The sequence below is a fragment of the Rhopilema esculentum genome, chromosome 21 (genome assembly GCF_057945365.1).
Source record: "Rhopilema esculentum isolate cy_ngs chromosome 21, ASM5794536v1, whole genome shotgun sequence".
Classification (NCBI taxonomy): Eukaryota; Metazoa; Cnidaria; class Scyphozoa; order Rhizostomeae; family Rhizostomatidae; genus Rhopilema; species Rhopilema esculentum.
This window is the reverse complement of record NC_142835.1, coordinates 9,654,072-9,673,832: the sequence shown is the minus strand read 5'-3', so window position 1 is coordinate 9,673,832 and position 19,761 is coordinate 9,654,072. Positions and strand designations below refer to the sequence as shown.

General features: G+C 35.8%; 2 protein-coding genes across 2 annotated transcripts; one reads left to right on the top strand and one right to left on the bottom strand.

Moving 5' to 3' along the window:
- Nucleotides 1–1,894: 1,894 nt before the first annotated feature.
- On the bottom strand, nucleotides 1,895–12,627 carry LOC135684944 (NADH-ubiquinone oxidoreductase 49 kDa subunit). The gene is made up of 16 exons (XM_065200654.2): nucleotides 12,471–12,627; nucleotides 12,025–12,155; nucleotides 10,925–11,028; nucleotides 10,646–10,726; nucleotides 9,642–9,762; nucleotides 8,621–8,733; nucleotides 8,108–8,182; nucleotides 7,775–7,852; nucleotides 7,338–7,423; nucleotides 6,607–6,726; nucleotides 5,690–5,741; nucleotides 4,888–4,965; nucleotides 4,299–4,394; nucleotides 3,536–3,619; nucleotides 2,786–2,843; nucleotides 1,895–2,095 (listed from the first exon to the last, which is right to left on the bottom strand). The coding sequence occupies exons 1-16, from the start codon at nucleotides 12,563–12,565 to the stop codon at nucleotides 2,058–2,060; spliced, it is 1,410 nt and encodes a 469-aa protein (XP_065056726.2). The 5' UTR covers nucleotides 12,566–12,627; the 3' UTR covers nucleotides 1,895–2,057.
- Nucleotides 12,627–19,037, top strand: LOC135684942 (peroxisomal ATPase PEX6). Its single transcript, XM_065200652.2, has 2 exons — nucleotides 12,627–12,772; nucleotides 16,676–19,037. The coding sequence occupies exon 2, from the start codon at nucleotides 16,704–16,706 to the stop codon at nucleotides 19,035–19,037; it is 2,334 nt and encodes a 777-aa protein (XP_065056724.2). The 5' UTR covers nucleotides 12,627–12,772; nucleotides 16,676–16,703.
- The last annotated feature ends 724 nt before the right edge of the window (nucleotides 19,038–19,761 follow it).

Here is a 19,761-nt window from a genome sequence, read left to right as displayed (position 1 = left end):
TCAAATTTTTCCAGGCAATCTAAATCTAAAAACCAAAAATGAAAAATTTGGCCTAAAAAGCCGATCTGGCAACCCTGGACCAAATTTGTGAATTATATCATCCAGTCTTCCTGTTTCGTGATGACGAGCACTTTCATTTCAAATCTGTTTTCAAGGCGCTTGTTTTATCATCGATATTGTTTAGTTCTGGAAAATCCATTTTTAATCACTGTATGCAGGCCTTGCCCGGAAAAGGCGCTCGATCGAGCGCGCGCGCCTAGAGCGCACCCAAAAAGAGCCTTGGAGAGCGATTTATAGAGCCCCTCAGAACGTAAAAACAATATTAACGCGGAGCAAAATAAATTTTTGGAATTTGTTAAATCAACTTGATCAAGCATAAACAATCTTCCCAACAGACCGCAATATTATGATTTGCGTAAGATTACCCCTTGAGAAAAAATTCAGCAAATTCGACGTTGGGTTTTCGATATCATTTTTAATCTGAAAACCCTCTAATAACCATCAAGGGTACAAGCCATCAAACGTAAGCGTATTCTCCGGCAGATTTATTTGACTTTCGAGCAAGCGTTAATCTTCTATTGAAGTATATATTACTTTCTGTTTTTTTAATAACTTAAAATCGCCTCTGCAAATCAGCGATCACGTTTCCGTCCAACAAAGTTACAAAGTTAAAGTTCGATTTAAAGCCATGCGTTTTGATGAAGCAATATGTGAAGCTAAACATAACAGTAGTGATACTGACACTGATAAAAGCTCATCGAATGATGGCAACTTACATATCTAGACAAATCTGAACAATTTTGCGACTTTGTTTTATTATATTTCTATATTTATATTAATATAGTGTTTGTTGCATATTTTGTTATTTCATATTATGGTGCTTTGTGGTATCACCGTTAAATTTCATATTTAACATTCTTCCGAAGCTTTCGATTTGAAGCTCTCGATCTCCTAAAGCTCTCGAAGGATGCTCTCAAGGACATTTACTTAGAGGTGCGAAATAGAGCGCCTAGAGTTTCTAAGGGGCTCTTTTTATGGAGCACCTTCATTTTACTTAGAGCAAGGCCTGTGTATGAAGGGAGTCTGACTTGGTTTTCCAAATTTTCTTAGTTTTGATTAAAGTTTTGGAAAATCCGGCAACTGGCCGGATTTCGGAAACAAATCCGGCCGGAACCGGATTTTCAAAAAATCAGCAATCCGGCGCCGGATTATCCGGCCTACCGGATATCCGGTACATCCCTATTGCAATCATGAATCTAGCCGATATGGAGCGACTTTTCATTACATCCAGGTGAGGATAATTTTGTGAATATCAGGGCCCGCAAGGGCTGTGATAGGTTTCGAAATGTGGACGTCTTTAATTTCCACAAGCATATAAAACATGAAGGTTCTCAAATATACCTTTTGAAAACAAGTTTAATTTGTGTGTGTGTGTGTGTGTGTGTGTGTGTGTATGTGTGTTTGTGTGTGTGGGGGGGGGGGGGGGGGGGACATTTCCTGTTAATTCTTTCCTCTAAATCATTTGCATTTGTGTAACGTCCCTAAGTAACCTTTCCCTCCTTTAGGTTGTATGATAGGTCGAGCGAATAAGCCAATGCACCAACGGCCCGACTCGCTCTCAGTGATGTGGGAAGGTAGCTTCACGACTGACACTGAGATATCTCTTCAATGTTTTTCCGATGGAGCAATATTTGCCCATAACTTCCATTGTGACTTCTGTTCCGTATTAAAAATCAATGGGCTAATTTTTAAATCATTATTGCTTCAATTACCCTTTCACAAATGATTAGAAGATGTATTCTGACGTTTTTTAAGGCTTCGCACAACACTACCTCAATATAATGAGAGCATAATCATAAGCTATAAAGATCGAACGCAAAAAGGTACTTTAAAATGCTGTTTGACTTTCAGAAAATAATTCAGAAATAGTTAGTATTCCACTCCAAAACAAGTCGTAAGAATTCCTGTCATCAAACGGTCTTTGAGTAGATTTAATTTATGTACAAATTATACTCAGGCAAACTAGCTAACTAGTCAATGATCTTATCGCGCGGGACTCAGCGATCAACTTCTCCAAAGACGATATCTTGTGTTCCTAAAACACAAACAAGGGGTGTCAGCAGCGTGTTAGCAAAAAAGCATTCAGCTCTTGATTTTTAAAGGCACTATATATGAAGGAAGGAATAACAGATAAAAATTTTCATTTCCTTTCGCATACCGAGAATAGTTGTGTCGAGATAAAAATCGACACTTCTTTTGATTCACGATTATTTACTAAATAACATCACTTGGTTAGGCCTACCCATACCAAAATTGGCCTAAAATGTCTACTCCTAACAACGGTTGCCTTGATTGTGCATAACTGGTCGAAACAATTGATATCCCCAACAATTGGAGCTGCCTTCCGGAAAATTGTTCAATGAAACATTTTCTGAGCTATTCTCTATTCAAGATGTGTTTACTTTAACAGGACTTTTAATGATTCAAGTGCTTTTGACACAGATAAGACTCTATCCTGTAGAAACATTTACAATGAAACATTACTCATCACTATCAAATGGGACCAGACGGCAAACTCCTCCTTTAAAATCAAATTGGTAATTATCTGTGTAACTTATATATTTGCTATTAATGAAATGACCTGGCAAAAAGCAATAAAAACCAACACTTTTCATTATATACTTGTATCCTTGATATTCGTAAGTGGTGCCAAAACTACTCTTATTGGAGCCCAGTAACGGCTCTTGCAAAATATATGCAAAACAATATGGCAAGGGAAACATACCTATAATTGCCACTACATCTGCCAGCATGTGACCCTTTGACATGAAATCAAGCGACGCCTAAAAAGGAGCAATATATCAAATTCTCTGAGACAAGGCTGCTACACATCAAATTATATGCGAAATTTCACAAAACACATCTGGAATTTATTCTACAGTTGTTACTCATCAATCTCTTTAAATTTGAAGCTCTCTTGCAACGTCTAACATAGGTGATCTTTCGGTGATCATATCTCCATGTGATCTTTTCTAGCGCAAATTTAGGTGAATGGTCAGAGCTAAAGGTCGATGCTTTGAAGATATGCAGTTCACTTCCATCCAGGCTCATGGGAAAGATTGTATATGTAATTTGAATAACGCTATTAAATGGATAATGGTCAAATCTACTTCCGGCACAACAGGAAGCAGCTATAGATATCTGTTTTCAAATCAGGTCATTCACTTTAAAGGATGCCTGTCTGTCACAAAATAGTCTACGAGAACCCACATAGACAGGAAACGACAGGAGTAGAGTCCGGCAAGGGCAGGAACTGGCAAGGGTAGGAACCAGCAAAGGTAGGAATCTGAACATGCCAATGCTTCCCTATATGCAATGCTTCCCTATGACGAACAAACCTTGTCCTTGTTTTGAGAAGACAAAGCCTTTTTTGCATCATTATCCATTTAAGCAGCTTTACATGACTCTCATATATACATGACTTAGCATGATAAATGTGTATTTCATCAAGCCATTAAAAAATCTGGATATTTACCAAATGAAAGAAACCGGGTGCTCTAATTTTGCAACGATAGGGTTTATTGGTTCCATCAGATACGAGATAAACAGCCATCTCTCCCTAAAGAAGAAAAAAGTGCTATGAAACCAGTCACATTTCATCCGCGAAAACATGAATCTAATCTAAGGCTTCAAGAAATGCTTCAGACTTTATGTCGAGAAAGAACAAGAAATATCTGTCAACCAGGGTTAATCGCTATTTTATCAGAGACTAATGCAAAGAAACACGATAAACGGGAACTATACGAAAAGTAGAAAAAAAGTCCGATGCAATAAGATGTGACTTGCTGGTAGAAAAGAGCAAAGGAATGAATTGGATTTGTACAATTATATGTTACAAATCATTGGACGTTGTTTGGAGCTTCTCTGCCATCATACTGCGCCGTTCCTCATTGCAGTATTACAGAAACCGGAAAAACAAAGAATCTTGAGAAAGCTCATTACTAGCCTTCCTCCTGTTAAGATGACCAATTCTTTTCATATCTCACTTCTATTTTTCACTGTCTTTGTGGACAACATTTTATCGACTCCAAACTTCGTACTTCAAACGTTATACTATATAAATCAAACTTCAATTTCTTAATAAAAATCAACAGATTTTAGAGACATTTTCATTCAATGATTAACAAAGGTCAACCTCTTGTCCTATCAGCTCCTATTAACCTTAAGTTATTGCAACTTCTAGAGAAACAAGTACAGAGAAAGCTTTTGGATGTTAGAAAACAGTGGGAAATATAAACCTTTGGAGCTTCGATGGCACTGTAGGTGCAACCAGGTGGCACATTGTAGCCTTCGGTGTACAGTTTGAAGTGATGGATCAGTGCTTCCATTGAGTCCTGAATTATAAGAGCAAAGGTCAAAGGTCTGCATTAAGGTTCAAAGTTGTAGACATGAGAACTAGCAGTTCAAAGGTCAAAATAATGAATAAGACGTTTCAAAGTTGTAGGCCCCAGATCTCTTTGAGGATGATATAAAACTTTTCTTGTAACAATTTCATTTCCTTCCATCTTTAGCGATCCCCTGAGAAAGTTAAAAGTCAGCATCCATGATCAAAGTTAATTAGGGTAAATTAATACAAAGAAGGAAATAAGCTAGACGGCGAGGTTTATAATTCTCCTACTTCAAGCCTTGGCGGACAGTGGAGGAGAAAGAGAAGAAAAAATTACTAAATGGATTCATATTGATTACGATTTAATTGCTGTGACATCACTGGCTGTGATAAATAATGAAGATGACATTGGGGCAATTTGTGACTATAGAAATATACAGGACTGCGATTTTTCAAGTCTACGTAAATGGCACGAGAATATTACAACACACGGAACTTACCTTCATCTCAGATCGTTTTGGCGGGGAAACTTTTGCATCGTCAACTTTGATTGGTCCTTCTGGCATCTTGTTAAGGCACTGTCAAAGAGAAAGGAATCGATTAGCATTTTGCATTTAGCTGCACTTACTTACAGGGTGGCTTACGGTAAGAGGGACCAAAAACCACGAAAAAAGGGTAGCAGAGTGGATTGAATAGGGGATGTAGGCGTAAAAGAAAAATTTATCAAAATAGATGAATTTGATCTGGCGTACTACTATGACTGTTTCAATAGAATTTTCTTATCGAGTATATAATTTAAATGCATTTCAAAATAAAAGGTGCAGATTGTCATTTGTGGAAGAATCTGGTTGCAATTCTATTTTAGGACTGCATTTATTTGAAAGATATTGAGACACAGAGTTCGAGGAGGCGATGGAGTAGCAAAGTACCTTGAACCAATCTCAAAGTAAGTACTTGAAGGAATTATATTCTATATAGTTTTGGAGTCAAAAATTAAGATGCTGAATAGATAAAGTAATATTTAATTGGCGTTCCTGTTACAAATGCTTAAAAGTTCTTCTAAAACATTTACGTGTAATATTACGAGAAGATGAGATTAATGACAGTAAAAGACAGCATAAAAAACATAGATTCAAAGGGATAGGGTTGTGTCATGTTCTAATGGGCAGGCAAACGATGTGACGTCACAAAAGATTCTCTACAGTCGTGAAGCTTAAAGCTGAAAGTTGATCATTTGTGTTTATGTTGTTCTCCACGATTGGGAACTTGTAATGAGCAAAGTTTCAATTCAACTGAACAAACCTGATGGATGATGTTCATACTCTGCCTCATTTCTTCAACTCGACAAAGATACCTGTTGAAAACCGCATCAAGAATAAACAAGGCTGTCACCTTGAAAAAGTTAATTAATTTACTAATTACCAGGACAACAGCCACAAAAGAAAGTACCGCGGGTCGAAAAGACTTTGTATATCTTTATAGAGGTTTGGTTTCATGAACGTTTGCTTGTAGTGCTTTCCACTATTTGAAATTTTGTTCACCACAGAAATAACAGGGGCAACATCTAGTACTACGTTAGTCCGATTTCACTTTGCATCAAATCTCATGTTGAATGATGCGATTTCGTACATTTTGTGCTTAAAACCAGGGACAGTAAGGCGTTGGGTGGAAGTCAACATAAGGTCTCAGAAAGCAAATTTAGACCAGGCTTTATCTTTAGTTACTGATAAGGGTTTTCAATAGGCTAGCGTCAGTCTCAGTTGTAAGATTTTTGGACGAGTGCGTTAATCAATTTAGCAAGTCTAATTCACGAATTTACTGTCGATCAAAAAAACATCTAGTCACCATTGTAAAAATGAGCCTACTTTTGACCAATCGTGTCTAGCTTTATGGTATTAGACATTTGTAAAGACACGCACTTTCACAATTAATTACTTTTTATAATACCTGATGGTGGCATTTCAACTCAAATCTTATAAACAAACCTTTAAGAATAAAATAAACTATAGAAAAATGCAAGGAAAATAAATCTTTTGTAAAACAAATTCAAAAATTGCATCAAAGGAGGAAACCTAACTTAAAACATAATAAAAAAATACTTTTTTAGTTTGCTTTTCCACTTAGATTGCTTTTCTTAAACGTGAAAGTATTGTCTTCGAATGGATACTATTTCTACACTTTTTCGTGTAAATCTGACAAAAAAAGAATAGAGAGCTAACCTATCATAACAATCGCCATGCTTTCCAACCGGTACGTCGAACTCCACTTGGTCGTATGCATCATATGGTTGGGATTTTCTCAGGTCCCATTTAATGCCTGAGCCACGAAGCATCACACCGCTGTAACAATGAATAGCATATAGTGATTATCAAATGGAAATAAAAAAGCTCAAAAAACACGTGTTGACATCTGCACAGTATCTCATATGAAATACATGATTATTTGGACAAAAATTATAATATACAGAAAACTGCGTTCTTTATTCACGAGAAGGTCAGGCTTTAAAGGCAGCATCTGTGCAGCACACTTTACCTAAATGGGTCATTTGATACTATTAAGTTGATAGGTAAATAGGGTTTAAATAAATTTTCTCTCCACTTCAAAATGCCCCTTTAAAAATAAAGCAAGTTGTGATGAATTAACTGATAAGAAAGTAAGAATTTTTAAAATAATTGTAGACCGAGAGGTTTTCAGTAGTCTTTCATTCTTTTCAAGCTTCAAATTACATAAAACGCTTAAAAGTACTTGGGCAAACTTAGATACTTGAAATCCCTTGCTTAAAATGTTGCAAGCTTTAGGGACCCCTTCCCCACTCCAAATGATTAAAAAAGGCACAATCAATCTTGATTTCATAAAATCCTAGCTGGTAGTTCCTTTTCTAGTCAAAAAAATAATTTTCCCTTATTTTTTAAAGACGTCTGAAGAAGCTCCAAAAGAATAAAAATCTTACGAAAATCCATAATTCATAGCTTCTTCGGCTGTGACAATTCCGATGTCAACCAATCTTTGCTTCCAAATCCTGTTTGCTGTTAGCATCTGCAAATGATTTACGGATTAATATTCATTGAACGATAGGTTTTTCTGTTGAATACACTGTGTGTGGACTGTGAGTTACACTGTTGAGTGCGCACCAAACATTAAAATTGGCATCTGTTCTGGTCAGTGACGTAGACCACTTAAGTGATTGCTCAATTCGTTACGTTTGGCAAGTTTGCTAACCCTACTTAATTTGCTCAGTGATCCTGAGCGCTGCTCAGTCCTTTTTGAATAATATTTGATGGAGACAAAATATATATGTGTATATTTATCTTGATAGAGACAAGCCCTAAAAAGTGGGTAGGGCATGAGATAAATGGAAGGAATACAACTTGAACCAAGATTCATTACTTCTTCAACTTCATCTATTCTTTGACCAAACTTTAACAACCAATCGTAGATATCATCCATTAATCCAAGTGGTAAATCCTGAAGGAAAAATAGTTAGTAAAATCATATCCTACTTTTTGCAGATACTAGTCTTTGTATAGTCTAATGATGATAAATGTTTATTAGCTAAAGATCTTTTACAATTAAATGCAATTCTATTTGATATCTTTAATCCTCTGTTCTTCTGAAAGCTACCATTAAAACCTACAATAAACAATTAGAGTAATCTATATGTATAAAAAATAGGGTTGTGTGTCATATGATAAACAATAAGAAAGAGCTCATAAAGGATACCTGTGAGACACCACCAGGTCGTACATAAGCAGCATGCAATCGTGCACCAGATACTCTTTCATAGAATTCCATTAACTAAATAGAGAGTAGAGTTGCTAATTAGCAAAGAAAACTTTTAATACAAGAAACAGGAATTTTTGGATGGGTTAAAACAATGAATCTTCGTAAAATAGTGTTAGTAGAGACTTATATTCTTGCATAATTTTGAGGTGTTCATTTCTTGATGCATAAGCTGAAGCTAACAAAAAAGGAAAAGCTTCACGTTTAGAGAGAGAGAGAAAAAAACAGACAATGCCTACCAACATTCTTAAAAGAAAGAATTGAGTTCAAAAGGCCTTTAGCCTAACTCTGTTTAATGCTTTGCAGAAGTGTAACTTCAAAAAAATTGACAATCTAGCTGATGGCGAATGTGTTTACTGGAAATATAAGAGGAAAATCAACAATGACAATTGCACTTCAGGTGCTGATAATATTGTGTTTGTTAAGCAGTGAGAAAAATAAAAAAATTAAAACCTTTTCTCTCTCTTCAAACAACCAGAAAAGTGGAGTGAATGCACCAACATCAACTGCATGAGTTGTCACAGCCAAAATGTGATTTAAAATTCTTGTTATTTCCCCAAATAAAACTAAAACAAAAAAACAAATTATCATAGAAAAATTAAAATAAAAAATATCGTTTGAGATCCACTAAAGCTACTAGTGAATTTGGCAAAACTTTAACAATCATAAAATGATGAGAAAATATATATAAAGAGATTCATTGTATATCAGTGATTTCTTGCACCTGGGCTTAAACTTCAAACTGGATAGAATAAATAAGTAGATAGTAAGGAGTATTATTCCAAACAGTGATGTAGGGTCTGGGTCTTCAAGGTAATCAGTTAATACCCTGAGATTTTAAGATAAAAACATCAATATTATGTGACATTGTAATAACTTAAAAATGACAATAGTATGAATAATTTTGTTGTTGTCTTCACTATTTTGCTATTGGTACAAGTTAAAAAATCACAAAATTAATGGGAAAATAAGACATTGTCAATGCTGTGAAGCACCTGAAGGCTGGGAAATCTGTGAAGCTAATGTCAAAGATCAAACTACTTCATGTTGAAAGGAGTCCTGTCATGAATAGGCAATGAATACCCTAGACAGAACTACAACCAATCAAAATACCTCTTTTCATGAATAATTGTCGTTGCTATTCAGTGAAAATAATGGCAAAGTAAGCTGAGAAATATGCTGTATTTAGCCTCATAGTTTGTTCAAAACATTTTGGCTTTGAGCTCAATATAACAATGAATGGGTGGCAAAGCAGTTGAGTTTGAGTGATTTGAGCTTCATCGAGCAATAAATATGGCTATATCTTGAAGAATTCTTGCAAATAATGAGGATTCCATGCTTCTGTTGCTGTTCCATAACCATTTTCTCATTTGACCACAAATCTACCAACTGCCAAGATAGGCTACATAAAAGCTTTGGAAATAAGAAACATTGAAAAAATAGGGGTACTTAGAAAGAGTTTTACTGTATGTACCTCTTATCCATTTTGCTCTCTCAGGAATCTGTATGTTTAGCAGTTTCTCAACGGCCAGGGAGTAGCATTGTTCATTTGTCATCATTGACACATAATCAAGTCTATCAAAATATGGTAGTGCCTGAAAATTAAAAACAAACTTAGCCTATGAAACTTTGCATAAACAGGGTACAAAGGAAGGGCGAAGAGAACAACTTTCTGACAAAATTTAGCATTAAATCACTAAGCAGGACTTGAAATTTTTTGTGTGTTTTCAACCTTAGTAGCTTTTGGCAAAAAATTCTTCAATAAACATAAGTTTTGAGCAACCATGTAAACATGTGAATTATATACATGATAAGCCACAGGATAAAGAAATTAAGCCTGCACAAAAAAAATACATTTGGAGTAAGGATGGTTCTAAGTTGCTACTCCAAGTTTCCCAAAATACACAAAACAGTGTGTACAGCTCTGCCTATACTGCATCAAACACTTTGTGACAGACTGATAAACAGTAATTTTCACTGAAGAATTATTTCAATGTGTATCTTTATGCCATGTCCATTGCAGGTATATGCTTTTTATGGTATTCAAATTTCCTAAAAGATCTGTTTACATTCACATTTAAATTTAAGACCCAGAAATACATATCTCAGCATTTGTAACAGCTGTAAAGGAGCTGTGGTGTTTAAAATTTGCTTTTTGCTCGCTTTTTCTGATGACATAGTCAGCCTTAATACATTTCTCCATGGTACAGTATAGTTACCAGAAATTCTGTAACATTCATTAATTTTCAGCTCCAGTTTTTCAAAATTACTTCTTAGCTGAATCAAACATTAATTTCTGGGAACCTTAATTTAATCACATTACAATTGCCTCTGCTGCACTGTCAGTAATAAAATGTGTGCATCAGACTGGCAGCATAGCATACAAATGTTAGGTAATTGCTTCTTTCAGTTTTCAATTGTCAAAATATTTGGCTATATACATGCAACAAGGCTGTACATGAATACTGAAGAACTCACCTGGAGATAAGTTTTGTACTCTATTAACTTTTCTGTTCCTCTGTGAAGAAGGCCAATGTGTGGGTCAGCTCTTTCTACCACCTAAAAAATATTTATGAACAAATTATCTAATGGTAACAATATATACATGTGGTGATCATCCCAAGAATACTCTTTATAGTTTAAACATTATCAATTGTATCACTTAGGATAAATATAAAAAGTTAGCTAAGATAATTCTGATGACCAGGTACCAAATATTATACTCTAAGGACTTAAATAAAAAAACCAATAACTGACCTCTCCACTGAGCTCAAGGACCAGTCTAAGGACACCATGGGCAGCAGGGTGCTGTGGTCCAAAGTTTAATGTGATGTTTGTGACACCTTTTTCAATAACAAGCTCTGAAAAAGTGACATAAAACCACAAGTTATGCCTTGGGAACTTTCCAGTTGGAGTATATCTATATATATATAATGGCTTTGACCTATTGTATAAGTGTATAATTGAATCTGCACTTTAATTTGACTCTAACAACCCAATAGCAAGGCCAAATTCCAAGAATGCAAAACAAGTAGAATATAGAAAGCATTCTTATATGACAAGTTCAATAATGAAAATTATTGTTTACCCTTTTATCATAAAGTGTTTGATACCTTTTAGGCAGAGCAGTACATGCTACTTTGTTTATATAACAGGACTGTTTTAAGTTGCTACTCCAAGTTCCATGCTTATTGCGATCATCAGGCAACTATTCAATAACAGCACAACAAACACGATAGGCAAAGTGAAAAAATATGAGTCAAAGTAACTCAAAACATCAAAAGAAAATATATACAGCATTCTTGAATGGTCTTTTTAGTAGAAAAATCAACATAAGCCCAAACAATAAAATAAGGACAAAGTAAAACAAATTGTCCCATACTTGTGCACCCAATATAGATACAATGGCAGCTTTTCAGGTAAACTTGAGTAAAAATGGCCTTGTAAAGGAGATGTATTGCTTTTTATGAAAAGGGCCGCTTTCCTCATTTCCCTAGCATTGATTTGATTCCACCAAAGAGACTGTTTTGTATCATTCTCACATACTGCTACTTGATGATTTATCAATTTATATGGGCCTAACTGTACCCAAAGAATTACCCAAGTTGAGTTGAAAAATTTCAGGGCTAAAGAAGTTGGTTATGTTAATGTTGTAATTCTAAGTATTTTGAAACCCTCAATAAATTTAAAGAATTCGACTTAATTTAATTTAAAGAGTTTAGCATGATTATTTTCTCTTAGGTATTTTCTCACATAAGTTTGCAATTTTGCATATTTTTTGTATGGATGCCATTTTCATTTGGGTGTTGCAATACTTTTGTCCTGGTAGTGTAGACTGGTTGTGCACATAGGATTACCTTCATCATCCCATTTTGAGGTAACTTCATCTGGGTAGTACACAGCACCTGTATATTCCCCAAGTTCACCAGGGTACTTTGGCTTCTCAATTTGCTTCAGCACTTCTTCTTTGGGAACTTGGGTAATTGATCTGTTAATTCACAAGAGCAATAAAAGGGTGAACAATTTTGATGTTACATAATAACAACCATAATTCCTTGTAATTGCAAAGTGATTCTATCTTATCTTAATATAAACAATACAGTGGGATGAAGCAATAATTAAGGGAGCTAAAACTGAAATGAATTATTACATTTTAAGTTTTGAGAAGGGCTAACAATTGTTAGGAAAACAAAAATTGATTCAAATCTTGCTACCATACCAGGCACTCCGTGCAATGCAAGACTTATGTCTATCGTTAGGTGTAATAAGTTGATGAAAATAAAATTAAGTACAGCAGTTATACCTTGAGGAAACCAAAGGGAGAACATTTCGAAAACAAGCGCTTATTGGCGGCAGTCGCCCGATACCTCTACTAAGCGAAGAGATCACTGACGCCATTTTTACCTCCAGCAAATGGATCTCCGATAAAATCTCGTTCTCGCGATTAGCCTCTTTTAATGTGTTTCAAAATGGCGCTGGCAGTGGTACTGGCACTGGCACCAATGATCTAAGTGACTGGCATCAGTAACTGCATTGGCACACCAATTTAGAAGAATGGTATAATTATATAATTGAACACTGGATTAAATAGTATGACTACGTGAGGTATATTACTCTCTTCTTAAGATTTTCGATAATTTTTTATCTTAAAGGACTTGGAGATAAACTCTCAAGATCCGATGTCGAAAAAATATCTACGGGGCCAGGTTGGCGCAGCTACGCTAGACTTCTTGTGCTCGCAACTCGGACCTCTTGGCACCCCATAATCAACGAAGTCTTGTATATCATACTATAGTTATGTATATGTGGGCATCGTTGCTCGCAGTCAAACCAGACTGCAGAGCAGGGCCGTAAATCCCGGGGGGGGGGGGGACGGGGGGGACTGGACCCCCCCAAAAATCTGGAGCAAAACGATTTTTTTGGAGAAATTACCATCATTTTTCTTGGAAGAAAAAAATCCCTGGTAGCCGGGTTAGAACCAAACTACGTTTTCTGTGTTATTGCAACAAACCTCAGCCACTAAGGTTATTTTTGTAAGCAGAGTGGTTTTTATAATTTTTACAATATAAAAACTTACCGTTTTCTACCGTTTTTTACCGTTTTCTGCTGTTTTCTACCGTTTTATTTTTGAAAACAGAGTATGAAATAAAAAGAGAGCAATCTGTTTTTTTATTTGACCTATTTACTAACTTATTTACGTACATTTCTATTATTTGTCCATTATTTTCTTTTATTTAGAAAATCACTTTTTGTATCATGTATTCATTTTTGATGTGTAAACATGGCCTACTGAAATCAGTCAAAATAAGGAAAACGCACATTTCTGTTCAGAAAGTAAATTTCTACCAATCAATACAACAGTGTCCCATATTTCCCCAAAGTCTGTCTCTAAGGTTTAAGCATGACTCTTCCCCTCCAAAATTTCACCCAATAAACAATAATCTGTGTTCTTCTGAGAAACGCCAAACTTTCTATCCTGAGCGATTCTAGTATTTTATTAAATTTAGTCTGGGGGATGCTTTTTTAGCCTTTCTAGAAGGTGAAATTTCAAAAATTTTCTTCCGCGTCCGACCCAACCATGGTGGGTCCTCCTACGAGAGTAAACTTGATTCTTAGCTCCCAAGGTTCAATTTCTTCGGGCCGTCTCTGAAAAATGCTATCCATCCAATCATACACACAAGTCAATGTACTAAGGAATATCTGTAAATACCTTCTATAGAGCAGAAAGTCTTGAGAAATCCAAAAATATTGACTTTTGTTTTTAAAGTAATTTGCCCCTCAACTGTTTCCATAACACATACCATAAATCCCTTGTGGTGCCATGACCCACTGCATACTTTATATTCATTCGCTCTACTGACCCCCCCAATTCACATGACAGATTTACGGCCCTGCTGCAGAGTATCGAGAGTGCAAAGTATTTTTTTGCGTGGGGAATTATTTTCTGCTGCATACGCTTGTGTGTGAACAAACCATGTTGCAAAATAGCAGTTGAAAGGCTGCATGATTAATTTTTTAAAATTTCATTTGTAAGCTTTGTAGGGAGGCGGTGCACAGGATTCACATGAAAGTGCGTGTTGCAACTGTGCAGATTAATGAAAGTTTGCAGAAATGCACAGTACGGGATTTGAGGAAAAAAATATTGCGCAGGGAACGCATTGGTAAAGGGTGTGGCATTTTGAGATATGAGCCTTACATGGGTGTGTCAAATGGCGCGTTTGTTTGATATATACAAAATAACTGTCAGTCATGTCAATTTTCTTATCTTTGTCAATATCTTTGAGCTTCTTGAAATTTTGCTCTTGCACAACCGATATCACGTTGAAAACTGCTGTACTCTGCAGTCCAGAGCTCAAATGCTTTGGTTGGTCACAGTGATGCCACAGCGAAATCATACATGTTTTACAACCTGGCAAAGGGAATTAGAATTTCCAGCAGTGTGAAAACATTTCATTTTAATGAGATTCTAAGCTACTTTGTTGACATGATGATGTCTCACATATTACCCACCCAATTTTATTAGTATCAATATTAATTCAACAATGTATACCAAGGCTTCATTGTTGAGGTGTGGTGGATTGTATGTCAAATTGATGCAGTCTTTGGCGAAAAGAGTATTGCATTGCACACCCAAATTATTGGCAGAATCGTCTTATCTACTTCTATACCTAGCAACAAAGCCCAGTTCTTATTGAAACAGAGATTTTTGTTTTTTACATGTATCACCATGGTGGGGAAAGCAAAAGCCATTACAATGGATGACAATAACAAATTCCATGACTTATTTTCTAAGAAAAATTGATTTTGAGTCATTCCATATGAAATTTAAGAAAGTTGTAACAAAAAGAAATGAACTTGAACAATGCAATAGAGAAAAATACTAGAGTCTCTAAATAAGAATCCCAAGTCCCAGACACAGAATATTAAATAGCTGTTTCATTTATTATTGAGTCTGCCAAAGCTATCCGGCCTAGGGACAAGGTTTGATTCCTCAATGCCAAACAACAATTGGTTACTAAGTGCCCCTTTGTCCAAAGCTGAAAGGGATTCTCTGAGCATTGTTAAAAAAGAAGGTATTTCCTGGAGACAGAAATGTCCATTATTCTCATTTCCAATGTTTGATATACAGGGAACTATAGAACATGAACAATTAAAGTTTTTGCTCAATTGATGCACATGTTGAGGACAAAATCCAACTCTAAGTTTTGCTATAAGGAAAATGAAAAGTTTATTAATTTGGATATTACATAATATTCAAATTTCAATCCATATTTTGCTCTGCACCATATAGCTGATAGGATTTATTTTCTCTTCCATAAATCGAATGTACTCAATGCATCAAAGCTCATTCTTGGATTTCAGTTTTTTGCCAAATTTTGCTGTAAAATTAGGCTGTAGAGACAGTCTCCATATACTTCAGTACAAAGTTTAGATGATAGAAGTGGAGGCCTTTTCTCTTACCTCTTATCTGCATGTGACTTCCGCAAGCAATATTTTACAAGGTTACTTCTACCTTGCTTCAACAAGCTAAAAAATTGTCAAATGATAAAAAAGATTTAAGAGTGAGTCCATGATTTCATTCTTGTAAATTTCTTTTTGGAGTGTATTTTCAAATCTCTTGCATATATAGGAAGTAAAGAGCCTTAATGGCATGTAATGATTGGGCTAACTATGTTTTTGAATGAAAGCAGCTCCTAGCATACCAAAACCATTGTCAATGCTTAGAAATCTATGTGTAAGGTAAAGCTAGTTGTCACGCAATTACAAGAGCCAAGTTTACCGATCCAATTATTGATAAAGTTGGGGAAATTAGGGGCCTTTTTGTAGTACTTGTAAAGTAGGGCTAAACTCTATGAAATTTGTGTTAAAAGGTAAAATAAGGTTATATATATATTATATCCAATTTATTAAATGACAGTTCTGAGAAAGTCTTTAATGGAGAATGGACTTCCTAAACATTATTTGAAAGTGCTAAGAAGTTGGTATTATATATAACCCTCAGCTCCAACTTGATTATCAAGTGTATACTTAGAACTAGGATCTATTTATCACACTATGCAGTGCAGTTCCAGCCTGGGATGACTAGGATGGAGTTCAAGGCCAGCGCAAACCTAGAATAGAATCTGAAATGCAGGAAGAGATTTGGAGTTTAAAATAGTTTTTTATGATTGCAGATCTTTGTTGTGAGATTGATAGTTTGCTTTATGTGGATGTTTGGGTACTGTCTGGCTATGTAGGATGCACAGCCCAAAGATTGGGGGGACAGTGTAAAACAGCATGTCCCTTGTAACATAAAAAAAACAAAACACTCCCCTATCACAAAAGTATTTTGTGATATCATTTAGGCATTTCAAGAAAAAAATATAACACATAATCAGGCCAGCCTGTTTGCTTGTTTCCAATAATGTGTCCATTGTCAGGCTTCAGTTTTTGTTCTTAAATCAATTATATATGGTCACAATAATTGTCCAGGCTTATCTTCACCTTTTCTCTATTGCTTTCCTTCAGTTCGCTTGACGAAAAAACAACAACAGAGATGGATGTACAGTCTAAAAGATGCAATTTGAAGACAACTGTCAATGCTCTGAAAGCCACATTTGACATAAAACCATATGAAGCAGTGGTGTCACCTAGCACACTGATCAAACTTGACATCTTAAATAATACTTGGATGCATGTGTATATGTTTCCAAACAGGACCACAAAACTTGGATATGAAGAAATTTTTCAAAGCCATCACTATGTCATTCTGAGCTTCATTTCATATGAAACATCTTGGAACAATTGTGATACCAGTGTTGAGAAAGACATTGTTTATATTTCTGAAGAGGCTGCTTTTAATATCTTTTCAGATGTTGCAACATTCAATAAGTTCCAAGAGGGCAAGCAAGTTCAGTTATTTTTAGAACAACTCAAAGATTCCTTTTATGAACCAACTATTGCAAGTAAATGTGTTATTTCTGCAGTTAGATCGCCAGTTGAAGATGAGTTGGAGCTTAATCTTGAAAGTTTATTAATCAACCATTTCAAGGAAAGAAAGTTGCTGTCTTCTAATCAAATATTTGGGGTCTGTTGTGAGCCATACAAAGCTTTAGAGGAAAGTCCTAAATTTGTATGGTTCAAAGTTTTGGAATTGCAAAATATAGGAGAAAAAGTTAGTGTTGCTTGGGTGGAAGATGGTATCTCATCGCTGTTTTTGAAAGGAAGTGACAATAGCCATGTTCCATATGATGTAAAACGTTCACGAAAGTTTAAATTTTTCACAAATGCTCTAAAAACCGCACTTCAAAACCAGTTTCTTGAATTGACTGATCTGTTAAAACCTGTTTTTAGTAAAGACATTCCATCTGTTGATGTACCTATTCTACTTCATGGTCCACCCGCTGCAGGGAAACAATTGATTGCGCAAATGATAGCCAGCTTTTTTAAGGCACATTTTTATCCGGTAAATTGTCACTTTTTAAATGGCGAGTCATTGGCGGCCGTGGAGCAGCGAATTCAAGGGGTGTTTCAGAAGGCAGCGTATTTCTCACCTTGCTTGTTGCTGCTTTGTAACGTCCATGCGTTTTATAAAGGCGATGATGATGAGGATGGTGAGCCCAGGCTTGTTCATTGCCTTCAAAAGTGTTTAAAAGCAATTAGTGTAAAAGATACGGTAGTTGTCATTGCGACAACAAATTGCTATGACCAAATGAGCTCCACTATCACTCGTTTATTTACATATGAAATTCAGATTGAACCTTTTGATGAGAAAATTAGATCCAACGTTATAAATGCACTTTTGCCAGAGGATTGTAACTTGGAGTTGTCTATTGAAAACATTTGCAAAAAGACAGCGGGCATGGTGTTAGGAGATTTCTGTACATTGGTTCACCGAGCAATAAACAATACCATTGCACGAGCTCATGATGAACCTACCAGGAATATGTGCCAAATAAAGCAAGAAGATTTTGACGAGGCCCTTAGCAAGATTCATTTAGAATATAAAGATACTCTAGGTATACCTGACATTCCACAGGTTCATTGGAATGATATTGGCGGTCTGGCTGATGTTAAAGAAGATATACTTGAAACCATTAAGTTGCCATTACAGTACCCGGAGTTAATGTCTAAAGGGCTTCGAAGGTCGGGTATTCTTCTCTATGGACCTCCTGGCTGCGGTAAGACGCTCTTAGCAAAAGCTGTTGCAACGGAATTTGGTTTGAATTTCTTCAGTGTTAAAGGACCAGAGCTTATAAATATGTATGTTGGCCAGAGTGAGCAAAATGTCAGAGACATGTTTCTAAAGGCAAGAGAATCTGCTCCTTGTATAATATTTTTTGATGAGTTGGATTCTATTGCGCCGAATCGAGGGAGAAGTGGAGATTCTGGTGGAGTTATGGACAGAATCGTTTCTCAGCTGCTGGCAGAACTTGATGGTCTACAGACTTCTCACGATTTGTTTGTAATTGGTGCAACTAATCGCCCAGATCTGCTTGATAACTCACTTTTGCGTCCAGGTCGATTTGACAAAATGGTCTATGTGGGTTTCCCAGAAACTAAAGCAGACAGATTAAATATCATAAAGTCATACACGGACAAAATGCAATTATGCCCAGATGTGGATTTAGACGTAATTGAATATGCCCTTCCTTTATACCTAACAGGTGCAGACTTTTACGCTTTGTGTGCTGATGCGTTTCTTAATGGTATCAAAAGATGTGTTGATATGGAATCGTGTCAGAATAAGAAAGAAAGTGGCATTTTGATTAAGATGTGTGATTTCGAGAATGCAATCAAAGAACTTGTACCGTCAGTAACAACGAATGATGTTTTGAAGTATAAAGATATTAAACGGAAACTTGAGAATGAAAGGACAAAAAGGACTTGAACTCAATCGCACACTCAGAGGTAAATGTTACCCAAATTGATACACTGAAGTCAATCTGTTACGCAGAAAAAGACAGTTTCACATGGAATTTTTTCGTAATTGCTACGTAGTATATGGGGTGTTTATCTCTGCACTTTAGACAAATTGGCATAACTACTGCCAAGCTCTTTCACTCATCAATCTTATTTGGTGAAGGTCTAGGAATATCATCTGTTTTCACTTCCTTGGATAAAAAGTCTGTTAGATGTCGTCTTCTTCGTTTTTAGTAGACGACAGGTATGTTATAAATGTCCTGCCATGTTTGGAGGACTTTCACCCATTTTGGATTTGTAAATTGATTGGAAACTATGCTGAAATTTACACATGTGGCTAATAATCAACCAAAAGGCAAGGGAGTCTAGCATGGCATACAAAATACTCACTTTTCACGCAGGCTATTTTTATTTTATTTTTGGTGTATCCCAAGATTCGATTTTGAGCCTTTTGCTGTTTGAAATTAATTCTCGTTCTGTCGTAAAGTTTCCCTTGTTCTCCTGTGACAAACATTCGCCCTAGAGCAGAATTGAAACTGAAAAAGCCTTTCAAGAGATGTTGTATCTTTTTTCAAACTTAGAGAAACAAATATGTCAATTTCTATAACTTCATTTATTTAGAGTCTCAAAGCGCCTAAAATACTTTAAAATAGTATTTCTTATTGAACTGCAATATTTAAGTTTTATTTTAC